This window comes from Pelophylax lessonae (genome assembly GCF_965119305.1).
Source record: "Pelophylax lessonae genome assembly, chromosome: 2".
Classification (NCBI taxonomy): domain Eukaryota; kingdom Metazoa; phylum Chordata; class Amphibia; order Anura; family Ranidae; genus Pelophylax; species Pelophylax lessonae.
This window is the reverse complement of record NC_138769.1, coordinates 95,161,789-95,186,741: the sequence shown is the minus strand read 5'-3', so window position 1 is coordinate 95,186,741 and position 24,953 is coordinate 95,161,789. Positions and strand designations below refer to the sequence as shown.

At 42.2% G+C, this 24,953-nt stretch overlaps 1 protein-coding gene and 1 long non-coding RNA gene across 2 annotated transcripts in view; one reads left to right on the top strand and one right to left on the bottom strand.

Annotated features, from left to right (window-relative positions):
• Positions 1–24,953, bottom strand: part of LOC309545211 — a 288,066-nt gene that overhangs the window by 131,251 nt on the left and 131,862 nt on the right. The window lies entirely within an intron of this gene.
• LOC309546583 (claudin-8-like) lies at positions 9,551–10,270 on the top strand (the record flags this gene model as incomplete). The annotated part of the gene is made up of 1 exon (XM_082246331.1): positions 9,551–10,270. One exon carries the CDS (start codon positions 9,551–9,553, stop codon positions 10,268–10,270), a length of 720 nt encoding a protein of 239 aa, XP_082102457.1.

Sequence of the window (24,953 nt, the reverse complement as noted above, 5' to 3'; positions counted from 1 at the left end):
TTATTGAAATTTTCATGAGAAATTGAAAAAACATCAAAGGTACAGAAAGGAATACCGTCAACATGAGCATAACAGTCTCAATAGTCCTACTGCAATTACAAAACATTAACATAGAAAAAGAAAGCACTCGCAGCATAGGCAGTCACTACGTAACATAGTCCGAATAGCAGTTTTTTTTTTTAAACCAGCCGTTGTCTTCCGACATTCGGCTCATGTGTACCTGGCTTAAGGCTCATATACAGTATGCACCAATGCACTTATCCTTCATGCATCACAATATACTGTATATATGTGAATGTTCAAAAGTTGCTGGATTGCTTAAGTGCAGGTATGTTTTTTGTACATAAAGACTCCTTGTGGGTCTATTCACAGTACAAACAATGCACTCCTTGTGCTGATATGTTATCTCAACATTTGTAAAACTTTTTTTGTTCCAGTTAGGTTAGGGGTTAGAACCTATGTTAGGTTTTTTAATTGCTGTCTTAAGGAGCACACTGACACAGTATAGATGAGTTCCAACTTTTACTCAATGAATAAGCAAGTGAAATTATGTCAGTAAGCTAAACCCCACATAAACTATGAGGGTTCAGCAAGACTGACACCAAAACAACAGATAAACAGAGTGTTATAATATTAAGGAACAGACTTAAACACAATCTTCTATATTTTGAAAGTATATAGATGTTCTCTATTATAGTAAAGCAGTACTCAAGTTAAGAGGAAGCTAATCTATACCGTCTGTTTTCTTACTAAAGATATGGCAATAGAAACTAGAACATGTCCCCTTTAAGAGCAACAGTGCAACAATGTCCCTCCCCTTAGCAAGGCCTTGCTATATTCTTCACTGGCAGTTGGAGCTCATATAAGACAATTTCCACTGTGGCTTAATATAATAAAATGGATCAAGATGATAAATTGTAATCCTAAAGGATTTGTTATCTGCTTCAACATTTGTGCTCAGTGCAAAGATGAAGTGTATACTTGCAGTCTGCACAAGAACAGGCACCCTATCACCAACTTCTGATGTCCGTCTGTGAGGGCCCTGTGGAACAGGCTATGTGGTCTCCCACGCTCCGGCATCTGGAAAACCTGCTGCCTCAGGATATTCAGCCGACCTCCACTTTCTCTCTCAGTAATACTGCAAATACTCCGCAGTGCAGTGACAGATATCCGCTCCGCTGAGGCTGAGTTCCGTAAGCAGGTCAGGCCTCATGCAGTCATTGCCAGCACTACCACTAGGCAAGTTAGGCAGCCGCTTAGGGTAAACTGCCGTCTAGGGCACCTGGCCACTGGTTTGCCTACTCATCCTCCCTCTCCCGAGTCCCGTCGCTGCCTGTGCTGTGTAACCGCTCCGGGCAATCACTGAGTGAAGGGGCGCCGTGGCAGCACTGAACGACCAACCTGACATCACGGTCTCCAAGTCCTGACACTTACAGTGACAGAACAGAGGCTGCCTGTGCCTCTATGATCAGTGACAGACAGGTCACAGTCTGTGACCTGTCTGTCTCTCTCAGAGACTCAATGGTGCCAGTCCAGAGCTTTAGAAGCGGTGATCGTCTGTCCCTGGTCCCTCCAATGATTCCTGTGAAGACCAGTTATCTCAGCCAGCCAGCTCTGCTCTGTCCTTCTCCCCTCCCCTTTATCCAGCAGCAGAGCAGACTCACGTGAATATCTGATCAGTGGATCTCCGGGGGTCGGTACCTGGAGCTGTGTGTGAGACACAGCTGGAGGAGCATGGCTGCCTAACTTTCCTTAGTTGTAGCCCCGAGGCAAGGCTTGTGCCTGGAGAGAGAGAACCTTTGGCAGCAGAGCAGAGCCCTGGTGGTAAGTGAACAATGAAAAACACATTGAGATTCTATAACTGACTGTAAAGTGTCTATATATGTGACTTATATGTGTGATCTCTTAACTATGTGATGTTATTCCCCCTCCTCCTCCTCCCCCTCCTCCCCCCGCCTCCTCCTCCTCTCCCCCCTCCTCCTCCTCCTCTCCCCCCTCGCCCCCTCCTCCTCCTCTCCCCCCTCCTCTCTCCCCCTCTCCTCTCCCCCTCCTCCTCTCCCCCCTATCCCTCTCTCCCCCTCCTCCTCCTCTCCCCCCTCCTCCTCTCCCTCCATCTCCTCTCCCCCTCCTCCTCTCCCTCCTCCTCCTCTCCCACCTCCTCCTCTCCCCCTCCTCCTCTCCCCCCTCCTCCTCCCTCCCCTCCTCCTCCCTCCCCTCCTCCTCCTCTCCCCCCTCCTCCTCTCCCCCCTCCTCATCTTCCCCCCTCCTCCTCGTCCTCCCCCTCCTCCTCCTCTTCCCCCTCCTCCTCCTCCCTCATCCTCTTCCCCCCTCGTCCTCTCTCCCCCCCTCTTCCTGCCCCCCCCCCCTCTGCCACCCAAAACTGAAGAAATAGGTGGAATGGCACTGCAAAAATCTCAAACCCTGCCACCTCTACCATATTCATGGGCAGGGGGAAGGGGGTGGAGTCAGGGGCAGAGCCAATGGGGGTGGCAAAATAAGGTTTCGCCTAGGGTGTCAAAAATTCTTGAACCGGCCTTGCATGCAGTAGGCCGCAATCTGCTGTCTCACACACCACTAGGCAGACTGATGTGCACGTGATGGGTCCTAGGAGCAAGAGAGTTTCAAGCAAAAAAGCTTTATTTGTACAACATAAAAATGGCTACTCACAAACAGAAGTAGGAAATAATCATATCAGGCTCAATCGCTCCAGTGTCAGGAATATTCCATGTATTAGTCCATAGTCCTGTTAAGATGACGGCTGACGCGTTTCGAGGCAAAGCCTACTTCTGTTTGTGAGATGCTCATTGGGCTGTCTAATATTGCCAGGATCCAAAGCTTCTCCTGGGGGTATTTGAGATAGTGGTGGATAAACAGATGACCGCCACCATTGAACCCCTGGTAGCAAAAGGTTTACGGCACACAAAATTTAAAAAGGTCCTTTGAAAGACCCTTTTATGGGCCTCGCTATGAGTCTACATGGGTTTGGGAAATTTGGGGTATAAGTATCTTAGTTTCTCTTGGGTTTCTTCTTTCTGGATATTGTAGACTGGCACACCTGAAATAAGCTGTTATAGGCAGGGCTTTTTTTCTCAGAGAATAGGTGCAGGAACTCCCTCTTTTGGACTTACCCCTTGTCTCCGCCCCTACCTACCTCCGTGAACCGCTCCTTGGTTCCACCCACTACCCACCTCCCAGTACCATCCCTTTTAGAAAATACAGAACAAAGTAACATTTGTGGTACTAAGTAATTTGTATGGAATTTGTTAATGATAACAAAAATGCAGTAAACTAGATCCCCATGCAGCCAACAACAATATATCCCCCAGCAACAATAGATCCAGCCAGAAACAATGAGCCCTCAGCAGCAACAACAGATCTCCCAGCAGCCAGCATCAATAGACTGCTGCCTAAACAGTAGATCCCTCCCAGCAACAACTGACCCCTCAGCAACATAAGACCCACCCCAGCAACAATAGACCCCCCTGCAAAACGAGATCTCTTCCAGAGACAATAGATCCCCCAGCAACCACATTAGATATTCCCAGCAGCAATAAATCCTCCTGCAGGAATAGATCCCCTCCAGCAACAATAGGTTCCTCAGCAGTCAGCATCAATAGACAGTGTAGCACAACCCACCACTCCTTGCCATTACATACATTCAGGGCTGGAGGTGCCGGAACTGCGTTCCCCCGCATTCCCGCTGAAAAAAAGCCCTGGTTATAGGACAACTCTATGAAGTGTCTTCCCACTGTGTTTGCAGTTTTCCTTGCTCGTGTTCTCCTTTTTGTTGGTCTAGCTTTCTGTCCCCAGATTAAAAGTCAAAGTCTGATTTTTTTTAACTCCTTGCATCACCTATGGCCACTCTTTAATGAACTGTTGGACTTCAGACAGGGATCGTTTCCCCTCCCAATTCCAGAAAGTCAGAGTGTGTATTCAATTTTTTCAGTGGGCACTGTAGCCCATAGGTCTGTGGGTCCTCCCAAGAATATGTCCAAACATAACATGGTAGTGTATGTGGGATGTCAGGGGATATACTGTATGATTGCATTTTAGACCACTGCAGCTAAGTAATGGGTTATTTCTCATTATCTCTCATGAGCTAACCTCTCAGTAGTTGTATCGGGGTGTGATTTAACCTCTCACATGCCCCATTGGCTTGTGGGTGGTACAGGGTTGTGTGTAACTTCTTAATCCCGAGTGAGTGGCACTCAAGACAGGGTCCTTTGTATGAAAGAATCTGCTGCAGACAGCCATGGGGAAGACAGTAGTACTTCTTCACCTTCAGGATGGAAGCCTTGGCAGTCTGGCTACAGGTCTGTACCTCCACTTCAAACTTGGTAAAGTAGTTCACAATGTCCATATAGTCAGTACTTCTAAGGGGGCAAATGTGTGCCAATTTGGAGGAGAATTCAGGCCTCGGCACCCTTTCACGTTGAACATACCACACATTGTTGGCAATCTTGTCCAACCGACTGAAAGACACATTTCTTGTCTCCTGCACTAGGTGAACATTTTGTGGACACTCCAGTGTTCTACTTCCATATGTTTTTTTCTGTCATAAGGAGGGCTTAAGACCTTGATAGTACAACCTCTCAACAAACGTACATACACCGCTCAGGCCAAAAGGGGAAAGTACAACATATCTGTTGCAGGTGTGCGCCTCGACTCACCACTGTAGACCATGAAGATACGGCCACACTCCACAGCTGAGATAAGAATATGAAGTGCCTTTATTCATCATCAGTTCAGACAGACGAGGGACAGGTAGACAGGTTAATGTTTCACACCACACACTGTGCTTGTTCAACACCTGTGAACAATCATGGTGTGTCGCATGAAACGTTAACCTCTCTACATGTCCCCTGTCTGTCTGAACAGACGATGAATAAAATAACTTCACAATCTTATCTCAGCTGTGGAGTGCGGCCGTATCTTTTTCTAGTACAACCTCTCAGTCCAGTTCTTCAGTACAGTATATTATCCCTCAGGACAAGACAGGATAACTTACTCAACGGTTTGTTGGTTTCTGGTAGAAGTTTTAATATTTTTCTAGGACTGGACTTCTATTGGATGGCAACCACTGGTTCCTCTTTCAGTATATGGATAAGGTTCATCTGAGGCCTATTCTTAAACCTTTCTCCAGTCAAGTCAGGGATTTCCTTGTTGGACGTGTGGCCAATGGGAGATATCTCATCTCTTTCGGTGATGGCTGGCTGGACAGATCCCCCCTAGACCCTCTTAGCATCATTCAAGTCAGGCACTTTCTCCGATCTTTCCAGAAGTTGAGATTTTCTCCCCGACCTCTGACGCCGTTTTAATCCATCTGCTGGAAGGGAGAGCCAATCAGACACACTTTGTCCCTGCTTTACACTTCTCTCTTGGATCTGGATGAGGGACATTGACTACCTTTTGTTATGCAATGGAATCGGGACCTAGGCATCTCCTTTACGCCCAAGCAACTAGACAAGGTTCTGTCGCTAGCACACAAAGAACCCAGATGTGGGTTACAAAATTCTCACGAGGTGGTATAGGGTCCCCTCGTTGCTACACAGGATGGACGCGAATATTCCAGATAGGTGCTGGAGGTGGGACGATGCTCCACATCTTCTGGGCCTGCCCCTTGCTTGGGGGCTTCTGGGATGAGGTGGCATCCGTTATCAAACAGTTAACTTCTGTCGAGGTGAGAGATAATCCTGCTATGTGACTACTTCATCTTTTGGGAAGGCCGACCCGGAAATACAGAAAGTCCCTGACAATCCAACTCCTTAACACTGCAAAAGCCTGTATACTGACCATGTGGAGACAAACACAGCCCCCTGTCATGTTCATTATGGTTCTCTAAAATGAATGACATACATCACATGGAGTTCCTGATGGCCACTTTGAATAATACCGAAAGCACAGAAAAAACTGTGGGACCTCTGGCAGCCATGGGTGTACCTTTGCTGGCACTGAGGCTTTTCTTCAGGGCAGCGTTCCACCTGCTGTTTAGCTCACGTGCCGTTTTTCATTCAGTGCTCACTTTAACCTCACTGGTCTGATCTATTTGTGCGTGGAGTCCTCCTGGTCTGAACCCCATCCCTTTCCCCCTCCTTATTTCTGGTCTGTTCTTTCCTTTCTCTCTCTCTCCCCTTTGAAGACAGGCCTGTAGAGCCCATAGTGTCCTTCCTGATGCCCTTGCAAATCCTGATTGGGAGCCCACCACTTCTGCAGTGCCCATACTTCCCCCATTCTCTGGCCAACTCGGAATTCAGGTGGAAACAGCCAGTTTTACTCTCCCTGGTTTTTATGAGCTGTTTTTCACAGAAAATCTGTACAGATCTATTGTGGACCAAAGCAATCTATATGCCGATCAATTCATCGCCGCAAACCCAAATTTGACCCTTGTCAGAGAATTGTTCACTGTATCACTGTTTCCGAATTTAAAACCTTTCTGGGCCTATCCCTCATCATGGGCATTACTAAAAAGAGTGAGTTGTGGTCATATGGTCCACTGACCCAATTCATGGAGGGATCCGCCATGTTCTTTTTTTAAAAAACAAACATTGCATGTATGCCCATAATTAGAAGTAGGTGGATGCTGGGAGGTCAAATGGTGGGCATACTACACACTTTCTGGTATCGTTTTTTACAGCCGGGGGGTGTTTGAACTGTCCTGGCATTTTATGCCCAATATTAGAAGCTTATGCCACACTTCCCCCACTCTTCTAACCACTCGAAGACCAAGCCTTTTCTGACACTTTCTGTTTACATGAAAAAAACATTTTTGTACTACAAAATTACTTTGAACCCCCCCAAAGATTAAATATATATTTTTTAAAGCCTAGGCCCTACAGTACAAAATGGTGGGTGTTGTAATTTTATTTCTCACAGGGTTTTTGCGCAGAGATTTTCCAAATGCAATTTTTTGCCCAATTGTTTGTAAAAAGAAAAAAAAAATTGTAATTTTTTCCCAAAACTTGTGGCAAAATATAAAATATTCCATGGACTCAACATACCTCTCAGCAAATTCCTTGGGGTGTCTGATTTTCAAAATGGGTAATTGGGGGGGGGGGTTGTACTGCCCTGCCATTTTAGCACTTCAAGAAATGAAATAGGTAGTCAGAAAGTAAAAGCTGCGTAAATTCCAGTATATACACTATAGTTTGTAGGCGCTATAACTTTTGCGCAAACCAATAAATATACGCTTATTGAGTTTTTTTTTTATCAAAGGCATGTAGCTAAATACATTGTGGCCTAAATGTATGACAAAAATTTAGTTTATTTGATTTTTTTTTTCTTTTTTTTCAAAAAAGTTTATTGAAGAACATTCAATACAACATATAGAAAATGACATTGTGTGCATTGTAAACAATACAGAGGGTAATAAATGGATCACATAATAAATTATATTGTTAGAGAGTAGATGGCGGATTAGGTGAGCCAGTCTATGATGAAATTATTACAGAATCTGAACTTGAACTAGTCCTTTTGACAAGAGTAAAGAAATACATGAACTTGCATTAAAATTATCAGGTATATAAGCTGGGCAGACGACCTGATGAAAATAAATGTATCCATAATGTATTATACGATATACTAAAGTTTACCATGTTAAAGAAGGGATGGGGGTCCCTGTGGCCTGCACAAGGTGGGAAGAAAAAAAAAAAGGATCAAGGAATTGTGGTGGAGGGATGCTGAGTTGATAACAACGAAGATCCATACATCAATATTGTGTCACATTTTTCGGATTGAAGTAAGTCAGCTTAAGCAGGAAGAGTGTATAGTTTAGCTACGGTTCCTGTTGAAAAGCTGAGAGTATTCTTGCGAAGAGCGAAAATAGATCCAATCCCTCCAGATATCTGTATACTTGTTGGCAGTGTCGTGTGCAGTAGCAATGAATTCTTCCTTTTCTGAAATTTTGTAATTTGATTGAGCCATGCGAAAGGAGAAGGATATTCTTTATAAGAAAAAGTGGAAAATGTAATTTTTTCTCAAATTTTTTTTGTTTATATTGCAAAAAATAAAAACTACAGAGATAATCAAATACCATCAAAAGAAAACTCTATTTGTGGGAAAAAAGGACATATGCAATTACCAGTTAAAATCACGCAGTGCCAAATGGCCTGGTCATTAAGGGGGTAAAACCTTCCGGTCCAGAAGTGGTTAAATACCCCCTGAAAGTACACACGAGGACAAAAGTATACATAAAAATACTAAACATTCTATTGGTTATTTGACAATAAAAATGTGTTAAAACATACAACATATGAAAAAATTAGCTTCCATATTGATTCTACCAAATATAGCCATGATGGAGTTGCATGGTATATGATCAAGATATAGGATAGAGGTCTACGAGTTTCACGAAAGTACTGCTTCTTGGGGAACACCTAACTCTTGAGGAACCATAGAGATTGTTTCTAAAGGTAGAAGAGCATATCAGTGTAATTCATAGCATAATGTAATCATATTTTTTCACAAAAAATCATGAAAACTTCACTGAAAAAACAGATCGAAATAATTTATGCATCAATATGACAATACTGTCCTTCAGAGATCGAGATGGAGGAGAGAAGAGAAGAAGGAGAATAAAAAACAAACAAAAAAAAAAAATTAAATGAGGATCACATATTTACCCATATATTTATTTATACCTTTTCAGCGGCAATATGTCAGTTATGTTGACCTGTTTGTGAAAGTTTTCTAATATACAGTATATTCTTATGGAATGGTGGCATTTGAAGTAACAGTATATTTTGTCACTATCCCACTCTCTAAACTAATCATTATTACAGTGCTGAGTAATCTGAAAGATTGATTGTTTGTACATAGGCAGAAGTCAATGTATGCATATAATTCTCTTTATGTTTCAAAATAGTATCTGAAACCACTTAACTGCTTGTTAAAACATTTAGATATTTACATGCTTACTATTAGTTTTTTCAGTGTTGTACATAACGTACTGTATGTACTGTACACACCACATACTAAACACATTTATCACAGCTTCCCCTTAGACATTCCTTAGACATCTCGTTTCCCTATGATGAGAGTGCCGGTTTTCATAGCCTCAGGTGTGCTGAGCTGTGTTTAGACTGGACGTCTTGCTTATGCCACACCTGACAAGTAATGTACCAGAACATACTTCATGCACGTGCCAGAGCAATAATAAATTGACTGGTAGAGCACCGTTTTCCAGAACCTGCTAAAACTGAGACCTGAACATGAAGTAAACCTGAGAACACTCAAGGAGAGCAAAGGGAAGACACTGAGCACCCAAAGAGAAGACACTGAACAGTCAAAGAGAAGAAGTTGGACTACCAATCTAAATACTCAGTCCAAAAAAAGGGTCAGTGAGCATCCAAAGAAGAGACATTAAGTATCCAAAGAGAAGACATTGAATGTTAAAAAAGGGGACACTGAACACTACAAGAGAAGCCATTCAAAACAAGGATACTGAACAGAGCAAGAGACAGTGGTCATCAAATTGCTGACTGAACAATCAAATTGAAAAGGTGTGCTTCTCTTTTTCTCACTTCTTTGGAAAATGCCCAACCCTAGTGCGATCATGATTCCTTGTATTGTCCAGTCCATTGGCATGATCTTGGGTGGCATAGCCATGATACTCACAATTGTCATCTGCTGGATTCCCCATTGGAGAATTTCTATTGTAGTAGAAAGCGATGGCTATGGCAAGCGTCTCGATGGACATTGGATAAGCCGTTGGGATGGGCTATGGGTAACCTGTGTGAGGCAAAGCAACCATCCAATGTTTTGTCAATCCTATTCTGCCTCCAATGCACTGACTCCAGATCTGAAGATTTCCAAAGTGCTTATGGCCTTTGCAGTGCTAGCAGCAGTTTCTGGATTTTTGAATGGTCTTATTGGCATGCTGTTGAACAGGGGCAGCAGGAAGAACATAGATATCCATCGTTGCTTACTTCTTTTTGCTGGTATCAGCTACATCATTGCTGGAATTCTTGTTTTAATGCCTGTGACACTCGTAGCCATCAATGTCATGAAAGCCGTTTGCTTTTCCTATTGTAAAAGTGTCCAGCAGCAGGAAATTGGCGAAGCTGTCATGCTCGGATGGCCAACTGCCCTACTGTTCTTCATTGGAGGATCCATATTTTGCTGGTACCACCCTAATCAGTGCATAGGTGGGAGGTGCTTCCATCCATCAGAGTGCAAGCCACAACCTCACCCTTGTCCAGAGGAGAAACCTCTAGCAACAGAACTCTGTGTCTTTAAAATTAATTCCAGGGACAATGAAGACCTAAGAATATAAGCAGAAAAATTATTAAAGCAGCAATGCTCTGTCCAACTGATAACTGGTACGTACAATGTAACTAAACAGAATGCTTTAAAGTTTTGTTGAGGGGAAAAAAAAAAAAAGACTACATTTCACGGATTCTCATTTTTCAATTTCATACCTTCCTCTTTTCTGAAGAAAATTATTTTTTTTCCACCATACTTATTGTCAAACTGATTTGTAAATCAGTGGACCTGCCTTCATTTTAGTCACCTGAGCAATCAGAGTGTTGTAATGAGAAAACTGCAGTGTCTGAATTCCATTAGAAGTGAATGAACTTTTAAAAGTATCTTCTGGGGAAAGCAACCAATCACATTAATAGAAAATGTCATTTCTTGGGACCTTCTGTTAACATTGTAAAAAAAAAACCAAAAAAAACCAAAAAAAAAAAAAACCCCAAAAAAAGCAAACCTAAGGATACTATATTGCAAGATGTGACATTTTCAGTTTCAGACAATTAAGTAGCTATGTATATATGTCAGTGCTGTCAACACACATGAGTATAAACCTATTCAGTATTATCAGTATTATTTATTGAGGAAAGCACTAAATATTATATGGGTATATTGATAATGAAATTACAATATGTGAATGAGCATCTCTTGTGCTCAGGATTGAACTGACTGCAATGAGCACTGACCCCAGCTGCCATGTGTGCAGATCCCAAAATCCAACCTGTATCAATATTGTTTATTTATGATGAATGACAACCTAAAACTGTCTAGAGATCTTCAGTATTACATCTGTTAACACTGTGAATATTTTTTATTATTTTACTACATATAGTACATGGCTGTTAGAAAACATGTATTTATTTATTTATTTATTAGGTTCAATTACATTAGTGAGATTAGTTTATTTTAAACAGATAATATGTTGAAACAGTATGTTATTCTGCTGAGAGTCCATTCATAATTATTGCTTGTATTTATTTATTTATTTATTTATTTTTATATTGCTTGATAATGTTTTATGTACTAAATAATAAACTAGTTTGCAAGAACGTTTACATTTTTTCCATATCTCTTTCTTTTTTACCTTCCTCACTTAAAGCGGAGTTCCAGGCACAGAAGTCATTTTTTAATAGACATACCCCCGGGACAGTCAGGGCTAGCACATTCCACAATAGCTAGCCTCTGTTCTGTCCCGGTTCGCACTTACCTTTTAGAAGAAATACTTACTTATAAAATTTCTTCCACAGCGTTTCCATCTCTCTTGTGGGCAGGTGAAGCCGGCGCGGTCCTCTTCTGTGTCTTCTTCCGCGTCTTCCTGTCCCAGAATGCGCCTGCACCGGCCCCTCTCGTCACTTCCGGTGCGGCGCCGCATTCCTCCACAGCTTCTGGGCATGCCCAGAAGCTGTTTAGCAGGGGAATGCGGCGTCGCCCGGAAGTGACGAGCGGGGCCGGTGCCGTCGCATTGATTCCTGGGAGCGATGACGTTCAGCTCCCAGGAATCATCGCGAGACAGGGAAAAAAAAAATAACTATCCAATTCCTTTTCAGGTACTGTCGAACTAGTGGAGGGGCACAAAAAAAAAAATATCGTTTTTGTGCCCGGAACTCCGCTTTAATGAACCTTTTACAACAACACATATTAAAGTGCTGTATGTCAGCATTTCAGTGCATTGCCAATCATTCTAAATGGTATCTTAAGGCTCATATACAGTATGCACCAATGCACTTATCCTTCACGCATCACAATATACTGTATATATGTGAAGGTTCAAGAGTTGCTGGATTGCTTAAGTGCAGGTATGTTTTTTGTACATAAAGACTCCTTATGTGTGGCTGATATGTTATCTCAACATTTGTTAAAACCTTTATTTTTTTGTTCCAGTTAGAGTGTTTAGGGGTTAGAACATTTGTGAAAGTTTAGAAGGATACAGATCCATTTCTTTTCCTCATTACATGTGAGTAATGAGTTTTAGGCTCAGTTTCCACTAGTGGCACTTGTCATGCAACTTTGGACACATTAAGTGGCATGAGAAGGCACAGCCTGTTGATTTCAATGGCACACGTTCTCATCTATGTCACTTTGAATATCAGTGACTTTGAAAAGGTGTCGGCACTACCTTGATGCGACTTTGATCCAGAGAGTGTAATGTTGGATCAAAGCTGCACTCAAAGTTACACTTTAAATCGCATAACTTAAAAGTTGCACTAGTGGAGACATAGCCACTAGGCTAGAGTGTGACTTTGGAGTGCAACTTTGATCCAACTTTACACTCTCTGGATCAAAGTCGTAAGGCAAGTCGCACTAGTGGAAATGGAGCTTTAGTCTACGTTCCCACTATTGTGATTTAGGGTGCGACTTTGATGCGACTTTGATCCAACTTTACACTCTCTGGATCAATATCGCATCAAAAGCTGCATCAAAGTAGTGAAGGTACCTTTTCAAAGATGCTGATTTTCAAAGTCACATAGATGGTAACAGGTGCCATTGAAATGAATGGGCTGTGACTTGTCATGCGACTTTGTGTGTCCAAGTAAAATAAGTGTTGGTGACCAACAAGTTATTCACCATTGAAATCTTTAAATCGAGGAAATGTATACATTCATTGCTAGCTTTATATGATAAAACAATCCCACGATCGTTTGAATTAAGTTGGGACATGAAAATGTCTAATGTTTCACGGTTACCCCTCCATAGAAGGAGGATGTCGTCTATATATCTAACCCAAAGGGCTAGTTCAGGCCTTGCCAAAGTGTAGAGGACATCCTCCTCCCAATTGGCCATAAATAAATTGGCCAAGCTGGGACCAAATATAGCTCCCATGGCCACTCCTCATTGTGGTAAATAAAACTTCCCCTCAAACTAAAAGTAATTATGCCCAGCGGCAAACAAAAGAAGTTCCATAATAAAATCCTGTTGACTCTGGGGAACAGGTGTATCTTGTGAGAGAAAATGTTCAACCACTTCAAATCCTAAAGAGTGGGGAATGCATGTATAAAGGAAGGCAACATCAGCTGTTACCAATAAGCAATCACCATCATCATCAATGTTGGTGATTTATAGAATGCTGGATAAAATTAGTTATCAGTGGTCTGCATAATATTTCACACCTACTAATTCCATATTCTAAATACATACCCGTGTATAGGGAAGCAAAGGTATACAAAGTATAATACACAATAAATTAGAATATTTGGGATGCTTCTAACAAGTCGGTGTGCCATGGCTGAGGGAGGGCAGAGACTAGAACAAGAGTTGACACGAAGCAGTTGATTCACTGAATGTGAATGTAGATGGATCTCCAGAGTAAGATAATAAACAAAAGAGCAAATAGACACCTGGTGACAGTACTAAACAAATAGATTGACTTGCTTTTAAAAGGAAATGATTCCTCTGTTTATTCTTTCATCACAAAGGTATAAAAAGGAAGTATTGGAGGTGTATTACCTCTTTCTTCAGCTTTTGAGAATTTGACTTCTATGAAATCTCATGGCTGTATGCCTCAAAGAAAACCTTTGCTCTCACTTTCTGCAATTCCACTACTGCTCCCCTACTCTCTAAGATCAGATATTTTTTTATTTTTACTATTTTTTGGGGGGAATCCAGTCCTAACTTCCTGGATTCTTGCTTGGGTAAGAATTTACTTTTTGTTGCCGTGTCCCAGAAGGTACCCTGCAGCACATGCACCACAGCACCATCAGGGGGCTGGCTGTGTCTTTCAGGTTCGACATTGCTTTGTGACACATGAGCATCATCAAGGGGTTTACAAGAACACAGAAGAGACATCCTGACCCTGAAGATGTCAGAGTAAAAGATGATAGAGCGGCAATGGATGTGCAGTGGCAGAACAGAAGATCCCTACAGAGTGCTGATTGATCAATGGGTGTATTTGTTTTTTGCTTAACCCAGCAAAAAAAAGGTAAGGAGTGGGGGCATTTATGGGGGGCAAGCGAAGGTTCTCCTAAAAGCTGTAGTAAACTCCGCTTGCAGACTTGTACCTTCAGGTAAACTTATAATAAACCTTACCTGTAGGTACAGGTTAGGAGATGTTCGCTACTTCTGCAGCCGGTGACGTCACTGGCGCATGCGCACTGCATTCCGGGAGTGAAGTCATCACAGCTAGGTCATGCAAACAGCCAGATCCTGCCAACCTGGAAGAGAGACTGTGAGAAGATGGAAGCCCTCTTAGCGGGGACAGAGCGCCGCTAGAGGGCTTCGATATATCTCTCAAAATGTGCTAGTATGTGATGCAAACTAGCACATTATGATATTAACTTGCAGGGAAATGTATTTATTTATTTATTTTTCTGGGGGGGGGGGGGGATTGCAATTTAAGCTGAACAATCCAATAGAGGTGTTTGTTAGTCCTTGTGCACACCTCCAACTTGAATCATCACTTCCTATGGAGAGATTAGGACAGTTTTGCTGTGCAGAGGTATTTTGCAGCATTGGATGAGACTTTTCAGCAGGAGATGACACTTTTGAGTATGTGTAACTGGGCCTGTCCCACCTCCATTAGGCCCCAGGTCACTGTTAAGGTCAAAGTAAAAACATATCTCTGCACTGTGATGAAGTGGCCGCTGGCACAGATAAGCAATATACCTGACTTATAAACAATATTCCCAAAATGTGTAGCGCCACAATTTTCATAAGTGACAAGCAGTTAAATAAAGTGATAAAGTGTAAAGTCCAAAACACATTAATAAAGACTAAATAAAAATAAGTCCTCTCAGCAGAACCAGGAAACAGGTTCATGCACAGAATCCCATGAAAGGATAAAATTTGTGAAAAAAAGGTCCAGTGTAATGATGTGCAGGAACATCAACTAATATATCTTGAGGTGAGGAAAAGTGAACCAATGTATCACCACAATGGGGTTGCGAGGCTGATCTTGGGGCACTTCATTGGATCACTTTTCCTTACCTCAAGATATATTAGTTGATGTTCCTGCATACCATTAGATTGTAAGCTCTTCTGAGCAGGGCCCTCTAAATCCTCTTGTATTTTATTGTATTGTATATGTACTGTCTCCCTCTAATATTGTAAAGTGCTGCGTAAATTGCTGGCGCTACAGAAATCCTTATTAATAATAATAATAATAATAATACCATTATACCTTTTTTTCACATGTTTTATCCCTTCATGGGATTCTGTGCACAAACTTGTTTCCTGGTTCTGCTGAGAGGACTTCATTTTTATTTACTTTTTGTTTATGTGTTTTTGGACTTCATTATTTATCACTTTATTTCACTGCTTGTCACTTAATGCAATTTTTGGCACTGCACATTTTGTGAACACTGTTTAGGTCGCACTGTGCTTATTCCAACTTTGACACGTTTCCCCCTAAAGTGTATATGCATGTAGTTTTTCATAGAAGAGGGAAGAGTTAGAACTCTCATCAAGTTCTTATTGCTGTCTGTAGTTTTAACCGCTTTAGCTCCGCTCACATTGCTGCTACTGCAGCAATGTGGCTCGTTATCGTCCAGCGACGTAGACCTAAGTCGCTGGACTCCGCCCCTTGTGGGCGCGTGCGCGTGCGCCGCCGGAGGCTCGCTCCCGCTGTGTTCAGTCACAGCGGGAGTCCGGCCAGGGGAGGAGCAGCGGCGCCGCTCTTCCCCGATCGTCGGGGAATCTAGTTTGGAGATCCGCCCGCTTGCGTAAACAGAGCGGGCGGATCTCCTAAGTGACAGGGAGTGACAGATTGGAGTGTTCAGCATAGCTGAACATCCGATCTGTCCCTGACTCACACAGTCACCTCCCCCCCCACACGTTAGTAAGCACCAGGCATACATTAACCCCTCCCTCTCCAATAAAATTAACCCCTTCCCTGCCAGTGTCATTTTTACAGTTACAGTGCATATATATAGCACTGATTACTGCAGTAATGTCACTGGTACCCCCAAAAGTGTCAAAAATGTCAGTTAGGGGTCCGATCTGTCCGCCGCAATGTCGCAGTCCTGCAAAAAAAATTGCAGATCGCCGCCATTACGCGTTACAAAAAAAACCCACCAAAAATGACAGAAATATTTCCCTTAGTTAGTAAACGCAATAACTTTTGCGCAAACCAATCAAATTACGCTTATTGTGATTTTGTTTTACCAAACGTAGGTAGCAGAAAACAAATTGGCCAAAAATTAAAAAAAATTTTGATTTTTAAATTTTTTTGGGGGGGGGGGGGAATTTCATATAAAAAATTTTTTTAAAATATTGTTATTTTTTCAAAATAAACGCTATTTTTTGTTTATAGCGCAAAAAGTAAAAATTGCACAGGTGATCAAATACCACCAAAAGAAAGCTCTGTTTGTGGGAAAAAAAGAACGTAAATTTCATTTGGGTACGGCGTTGCATGACCGCGCAATTGTCAGTTAAAGTCGCACATCGCCGAATCGCAAAAAGTGGCCTGGACGTAAGACAGCAAAATCCTCCGGGGGTAAAGTGGTAGTAAACTCGTATTATAAACTTGTACTTACAGGAAGCTTATAAAAAGGGTTACCTGCAAGGTAAAATAAATATCTTATAAACTTGCGCTGTTTAGGAGATAATCACATTGACTGCAGCCAATGATGTCTCCAGTGCATGCGCTGTAGCTCTGCATTCAATGCACGCTGAGTGTGTCGTGAATGCAGAGAGCACCGCGCCGCAATCGTGATTCCTGTGTGCATGCACGGGAGTAAGGTCATTTTGCCCTGCCCATTCACAATGCCAGAGAGCGGAAACCCAGAAGGCAGACCAGGCAAATATAGAACCGCTGGGAGTGGTGACAGATCAGCGCTGGACAGTTTTGTTTAACTGCTTGCTGACCGCCCACAGTAAAATTACTGCGGCAGAGCGGCTCCCTTGCGTCCAGTCACGTCGTAATATGTGACCGGAGTGCATGTGCTCTCGGCGTCTAAACACAGTGGGAGGCGGGCCAAGGAAGGAGAGGCCACGTTTGCCGCCTTCCTCCAGCGATCGTCCGGTAAACAGAGAGAAGACCCGCCTGCTTATGTAAACAAAATAGGCGGATCTTTTGTGAGACAGGCAGGGACCGATCAGCAGTTTCAGCTAAGCTGAAACTGTGATCTGTCTGTGCCTGTCACAGACCTACCCCCCCCCCCCCACACACAGTTAGTAAGCATATAGGCATACATTAACCCCTTTGATCACCACCAGGGTTAACCCCTTCCCTGCCGATGGCATTATTACAGTAACAGTGCATATTTTTAGCACTGATTACTGTAGTAATGTCACTGGTACCTCCAAAAGTGTCAACAATGTCAGTCAGGGTTTCCGATTTGTCCACCGTAATGTTGCAGTCCCGCTAAAAATTGCAGATTGCCGCCATTACTAGTAAGAAAACAATATAAATTGCATAAACCTTTCCCGTAGTTAGTAGACGTGATAACTTTTGCGCAAGCTAATCAAAATACGCTTATTACGATTTTTTTATCAAAAATATGTAGCAGAAAACAAATTGGCTTAAAATGTTAAAAAAATTTTGATTTTTAAATTTTTTTTGGAATGTCCTATAGCAGAATGTGAAAAATATTGTTTTTTTCACAATTGTTGCTTTTTTTTTGTTTATAGAGCAAAAAATAAAAATCGCACAGGTAATTAAATACCACCAAAAGAAAGCTCTATTTGTGGGAAAAATAGGACATCAACTTAGTTTGGGTATAGCGTCTCACGGCTGCGCAATTGTCCGTTAAATTAATGCAGTGCCGAATCGCAAAATAGGGCCTGGTCAGGAAGGGGGTAAAACATTCCGGGGCTGAAGTGGTTAAAAGGTAAGTCTGTCATAATGTGCTAGTGTGTGGTACATATTAGCAAATTATGGCATAAATCTTCAAGGACCAATTTTGGGGGTCCATACAAATTTACTACCCTTCTGTGACTATTGTTTTCCAGACAAAAAGTGCCATCAGAAAAAATGGTGAGAGAAAATGATCCAATGGGGACACCATTGCTTCTCTAACACAGTAAGTAAATAGAAATCTCCCCACTGACAGTCAACCAGCATCTCTGCCTCTCCTCTCTATTAGAAAATATATGTAGCGCTACTCCGGGAGAAGCCATTGGATTTTTTTTGGGTCCTTCTGCCCTGCTCCAGTGATATCTTGTCTTGTACCTGCAGCCCTATACATAGATTGACACATTTTCTGAGGGTTCAATGTACACTCGCTGGCAAACATCTGCCCTCCAATTGGGTCTTCATTCCACACTCCGTAGCTCCAAGAGCAGTGGGCAGGTTTCCAGTGTTGTTGGGGCAGGCATTGTCTCCGGCTGTAGCTGCAGCCATTCCAAGTTCTTCTTCTTTCCTGCACTGTCCATCAAGGCCAGGGAACTACAAACAAAATGGCCCCTGCCCCCACCTATAACTGGCCTTCAGGAAACGCTCTGCCAAGAGGCTGGAAGGGACCGCTGGCCATATGATCAGTACCAGAATGGAGGTTTTAAGTGAATATTTCTAACCTTGCCTTTTATAATCTTTACTTGATCCTCTCAAAAGAAAAAGTATGTATTTGTATACCAAGGTTTTCTTTTTTTGAATTTAAGTTTCTGTTTTAATTTGTTACTTTATTTGTTAATATTTTACATAGGATGTATAGATGACACTGCAATCAATATGGCAAGTAGTTCTCTCTCAGTAGTAAAGAGATTTAATCACACATATAGCCCTTGGCTGAAAGCCCACTATTGTTCTAATGTTTAAAGGTTTCATTATGGCGTTAACTAAAGCCGGGCATAGATGGTTTGAATCTTGGCCAGGTAAGCAGGGACTGGCAAAGATTCGATCCGTCTAAGAGAATCTTTGGGCATGATTTTTTTTTCGCGCGATCACTGCAGGCAGCTATAGCTGCCAGCAGTGATCATTGTGTTCTGCCAGTAGAGAAAGCTCCCCGCAGGCAGAACACAACAGCACTGTGGGAGAGATAGTCACTGACTGACTGTGTTGATGGGGGAATTGAGTAATGGTGGAATGAAAAGAAATTTGCACTATGGGCTGTTTAAGGTGGGCTATACATTATGCATTTTTTTTCCATTAAACATGGGTTGAAGGAAAGAAAGTTGCTTGATTCTCCATCAACAAAGTCGATGGGGGAATCTTTCCCGCTGCCCTATTGTATTCTGACAGCGGGAGGTTTCCCAGCCCTCCGAATACAATGATCACTGCCAACAGTTATCAAACATAAAACAAAACAAAACAAGAGGAGTTCTACCAATCGACTTCAGTACAACAAGCCTACCCATAGATAAATCAAAATTCAACTGGTTCTTGCTGAACTGGCTGAATTTCAATCTGTCTCCACTCCCCGGAAGCGCACTGTGGAAGATCACGTGATTTTTGTATTGAAGTGAGTAAGAAAATGGTTTTGAAGGCATGTTTATTAATATCATTATATTATTCTTATTATTATTATTATTAATATTATTATTATTGTGCATGCGTAGTAACAGGTGATAGCAGATTGATCAGATTTTTCACACACATATTAAAATCAACCATTTTTTTCTAGAAAATTACTTAGTACCCAAATATAAAAATTTTGCTTAAAGCAGAGACCCTGAAGAATAAAATTATGGCTATTGCAATTTTTTTTTTTTTTTTTTAATTTTAGCCACCCTCTAGTCTGATATTACTGAGAATTCAAATATATGTTATGACTCATGGTTAGTTTGTGAGTCTAAAGATGGGTCAGGGTTTACTGCAGGTCAGGCTGGATGACTCACAGAGACAGGCCTCTGGTGCCTCCCCCTCAATCTGGAAGTTTGGAGAAACTTCTAGAAGTTAGTGGGCAGAGGTGAGGGGGGACTGATCTGCATACTTGAGGGAACTTGGCCAATCCCCAGGCAGAATGTCCTGGCAGGGTTGCTAGGTTAGCCCTTAAATATGCCCTGCCTCCAGGCTTGGTTCAGGCTGGCTTAGGAAAATCCTGACAGCATTGCAGTTTAAAAGGAATCTTTCCTGAGGAGCTGCAGGGAGCAAGGACGACAGTGTGAGTACATCAGCACACCCAGGGATTCACAAAGGGAGAGACTGCCACATGTAGCAAACTTTCTGGAGGGCATCGCTGTGCTTAACTTTTCCTATCTTTTGCCCATGGTGATCTTCGGAGAAGCCAGGTAGGCTGGTGGACAAGCAGTCGGGAGGGCTGGTAGTTCCTGAAGGCAGTAGAGCCAAGAGCAGTTTCTATGGGGGAGTTGGAGATACCCCTGAATGCAGCTTATAACACACTGTGCTATTTTCTAGAAGGGACTGAGAGTTCCTAGTCCTTAAAGTAGTATTAAAGTTTAATTTGAAAAAAAAAAAAAATAATAACATGTTATACTTACCTGCTCTGTGCAGTGGTTTTACACAGAGCAACTCCGATCCTCTTCTTTTCAGGTCCTCTGCCAGAACTCGTGGCTCCTCCACCTCGAGCAGTGCCCCCAGAGAAACCCACTCGCGTTCTTGCTCCTGAGCCGCTGCTCTATGCATCCATAAGCCACATAGAGCAGCGGCTCAGCCTCGCCCCCCTGCTCTATCTCCATTAGCTCATTTTTAATTTTGCACTATAAACAAAAAAGATACAATGGTGAAAAAAAAAAATTTTTTTTTTACTTTCTGCTATAAAACAGCCAATTAACCGTATTCCCGAGTGTGGCTTGGGGTGGAATTTCAGTGCCATTAGCAGTAACCCCGAGCCACACTCGGGGTACCGCCAGGGAGAAGACGCTGGATCCCGGAAGAGGTTACTTACCTTGTCTCCAGGATCCCGTAATGTATTCCGGCAGTGTACGGCGGCCGGATCTTCTGCCTGATGCTGTGTGCCCTGACTTCCGTTCCCTGCGAGCAGTGGAGATGGAACCAGGGGCAAATTTAAAAAGTAAAACACAAAAACACACTGATATATTGTAATCCTATTGGATTACATTACTAAATAAAAATAAATTAACCTTAGTTTGCCCCCCCAGTGCCCTTGCCTGCAGTTTTACTGTACTTTATATATATATATATATATATATATATATATGTATATATATATATATACGTATATATATATATATATATATATATATATATATATATATATATATATATACACAGTGCCTTGCGAAAGTATTCGGCCCCCTTGAACTTTGTGACCTTTTGCCACATTTCCACATTTCAGGCTTCAAACTTAAAGATATAAAACTGTAATTTTTTGTGAAGAATCAACAACAAGTGGGACACAATCATGAAGCGGAACAAAATTTATTGGATATTTCAAACTTTGTTAACAAATAAAAAATTGGGCGTGCAAAATTATTCAGCCCCTTTACTTTCAGTGCAGCAAACTCTCTCCAGAAGTTCAGTGAGGATCTCTGAATGATCCAATGTTGACCTAAATGACTAATGATGGTAAATAGAATCCACCTGTGTGTAATCAAGTCTCCGTATAAATGCACCTGCACTGTGATAGTCTTAGAGGTCCGTTTAAAGCGCAGAGAGCATCATGAAGAACAAGGAACACACCAGGCAGGTCTGAGATACTGTTGTGGAGAAGTTTAAACCCGGTTTTGGATACAAAAAGATTTCCCAAGCTTTAAACATCCCAAGGAGCACTGTGCAAGCGATAATATTGAAATGGAAGGAGTATCAGTCCACTGCAAATCTACGAAGACCTGGCCGTCCCTCTAAACTTTCAGCTCATACAAGGAGAAGACTGATCAGAGATGCAGCCAAGAGGTGCATGATCACTCTGGATGAACTGCAGAGATCTACAGCTGAGGTGGGAGACTCTGTCCATAGGACATCAATCAGTCGTATACTGCACAAATCTGGCCTTTATGGAAGAGTGGCGAGAAGAAAGCCATTTCTTAAAGATATCCATAAAAAGTGTCATTTAAAGTTTGCCACAAGCCACCTGGGAGACACCCCAAACATGTGGAAGAAGGTGCTCTGGTCAGATTTAACCAAAATCAAACTTTTCGGCAACAATGCAAAACGTTATGTTTGGCGTAAAAGCAACACAACTCATCACCCTGAACACACCATCCCCACTGTCAAACATGGTGGTGGCAGCATCATGGTTTGGGCCTGCTTTTCTTCAGCAGGGACAGGGAAGATGGTTAAAATTGATGGGAAGATGGATGGAGCCAAATACAGGACCATTCTGGAAGAAAACCCGATGGAGTCTGCAAAAGACCTGAGACTGGGACGGAGATTTGTCTTCCAACAAGACAATGATCCAAAACATAAAGCAAAATCTACAACGGAATGGTTCACAAATAAACATATCCAGGTGTTAGAATGGCCGAGTCAAAGTCCAGACCTGAATCCAATCGAGAATCTGTGGAAAGAACTGAAAACTGCTGTTCATAAACGCTCTCCATCCAACCTCACTGAGCTCGAACTGTTTTGCAAGGAGCAATGGGCAAAAATTTCAGTCTCTCGATGTGCAAAACTGATATAGACATACCCCAAGTGACTTACAGCTGTAATCGCAGCAAAAGGTGGCGCTACAAAGTATTAACTTAAGGGGGCTGAATAATTTTGCACGCCCAATTTTTCAGTTTTTTATTTGTTAAAAAAGTTTGAAATATCCAATAAATTTCGTTCCACTTCATGATTGTGTCCCACCTGTTGTTGATTCTTCACAAAAAAATTACAGTTTTATATCTTTATGTTTGAAGCCTGAAATGTGGCAAAAGGTCGCAAAGTTCAAGGGGTCCGAATACTTTCACAAGGCACTGTATATATATATATATATATATATATATATATATACACATATATATATATATATATATATATATATATATATATATATATATATATATATACTGTATATATATATATATATATATATATATACTTTAACTTATTTATAGTTATTTATTATATTGTAATTTATGGTTTTGTGTTTCAAACTTTATCATACCCGAGATGTTACCTAAAATCTGAAATAATCAGACCGCCAGGGAGTTTAAAAATTTAAAAAAAAAATCTAATTTCTTCATCAGTTTAGGCCAATTTGTATTCTGCTACATATTTTTGGTAAAAAAAAAAAATCCCAAAAAGCGTATATTGATTGGCTTGCACAAAAGTTATAGCGTCTACAAACTATGGGATAGATTTATGTATTTTTTATTAGCAATGGCAGCAATCAGCGATTTTTACCAGGACTGCAGCATTGTGGGGGACAAATGTGACACTATATGACACTTTTTGGGGACGGACCAGTGACACTAATACAGTGATCAGTGCTAAGAAAATGCACTGTCACTGTATAAATGACACTGGTAGGGAAAGGGTTAACATCAGGGGTGATCAAAGTGTTAAGTGTTCTCCTAGTGAATGCTGTCTAACTGTGTGGGGGATGGACTGACTGCAGGAAGAGAAAGATCCTGATTAGCAGGAACACAAGATCACTCTCTTCCTGTCCGACAGAACGATCGTGGGTGGCCGGCGGCCATCGTAGCCGCCAGACCCGCTGATTGGCTCCCGCTGTTGCGGGAGCGCAGGTCCGGCGGCCCGCGCCTCCCCCAGAGCCGATGGAAACAATCACATACATATGTGATTTTGCGCTTAAGGGCTGCCCTGCCGCAGTAAACGTACATGGGGCTGTCCTTAAGTGGTTAAAAAAATACTCTGCCCTGGGTGTCAAGTACACCACTGCCCTCATGTGTGAAAAACTTGTAAAGGCAATACTTTCCCTCTTCACACTCCAGCAATACACTCTGAGGCTGATTTACTAAAGGCAACTAGACTGTGCATTTTGCAAAGTGCAGTTGCTCCAAAGCTTAGTAGATGAGGTAAAGCTTTACGTTGCAAAGAATACCCAATCAAGTACAAGGAAAATAGGAAATAGCATTTTTGCTTGCACATGATTGGATGACTGGAAGTCAGAAGAGCCTTTGCTCATTTACTAACTATGGATCAACTGCAATTGCAAAGTGCGCAGTCTATTTGCCTTTAGTAAATTAACCCCTCTATGTCCTCCTCACAAACTGAATGCCACCCCACTTCCTGCCACAACCCCTTCCTGTGAACCCAGGCCATCATGGACACACTCTTTGGCACAACATCAGTTTAAAGCAGTGCTCCACTCAAAAGCGGAAGATCTGCTTGTTTGCTCCCTCTCCCCCTCCGATGCCACAATTGGCACTCCTTTTGGGGTGGGGGGGGGACAGGTACCTGTTTTCGACCGGTACCTGTTCCCACTTCCAGGTGGTCTCGCTGCAACGAGGTCCTATGGAAGTTTGACCCCCCTCCTTATTCCCCCACCACCGGGCCATTCATAAAGCGCAGCGCGCTTCACGCATGCCCAGTAGGGAATTGGCTGTGAAGCCGCAAGGCTTCACTACCGGTTTCCCTTACAAGGAATGGCAGTGGCAGCACCCGAGAGCTGATTGAAAAATCGTCTGGGCTCCTGACAACGTGGGATCCATGGACAGGGTCCTAATATTAAAAGTCAGCAGCTACAGTATTTGTAGCTACTGACTTTAATTTTTTGGTGGGGGGCCTGGAGCTCCAGTTAACCCCGCTAGCGGTAAACCCAAGCTTGACTCGGGGTAGGAATTTTCTGCTATTATCGGTATCCCCGAGTCACGCTCGGGGTGAATGGCAGAGCTATGCAGACAGCACAGCGGAGCGTCTCTTACCTTATATATGTATATATGTATATATGTATATATATATATATATATATATATATATACCTATATACACACACATATATATATATATATATATATATATATAT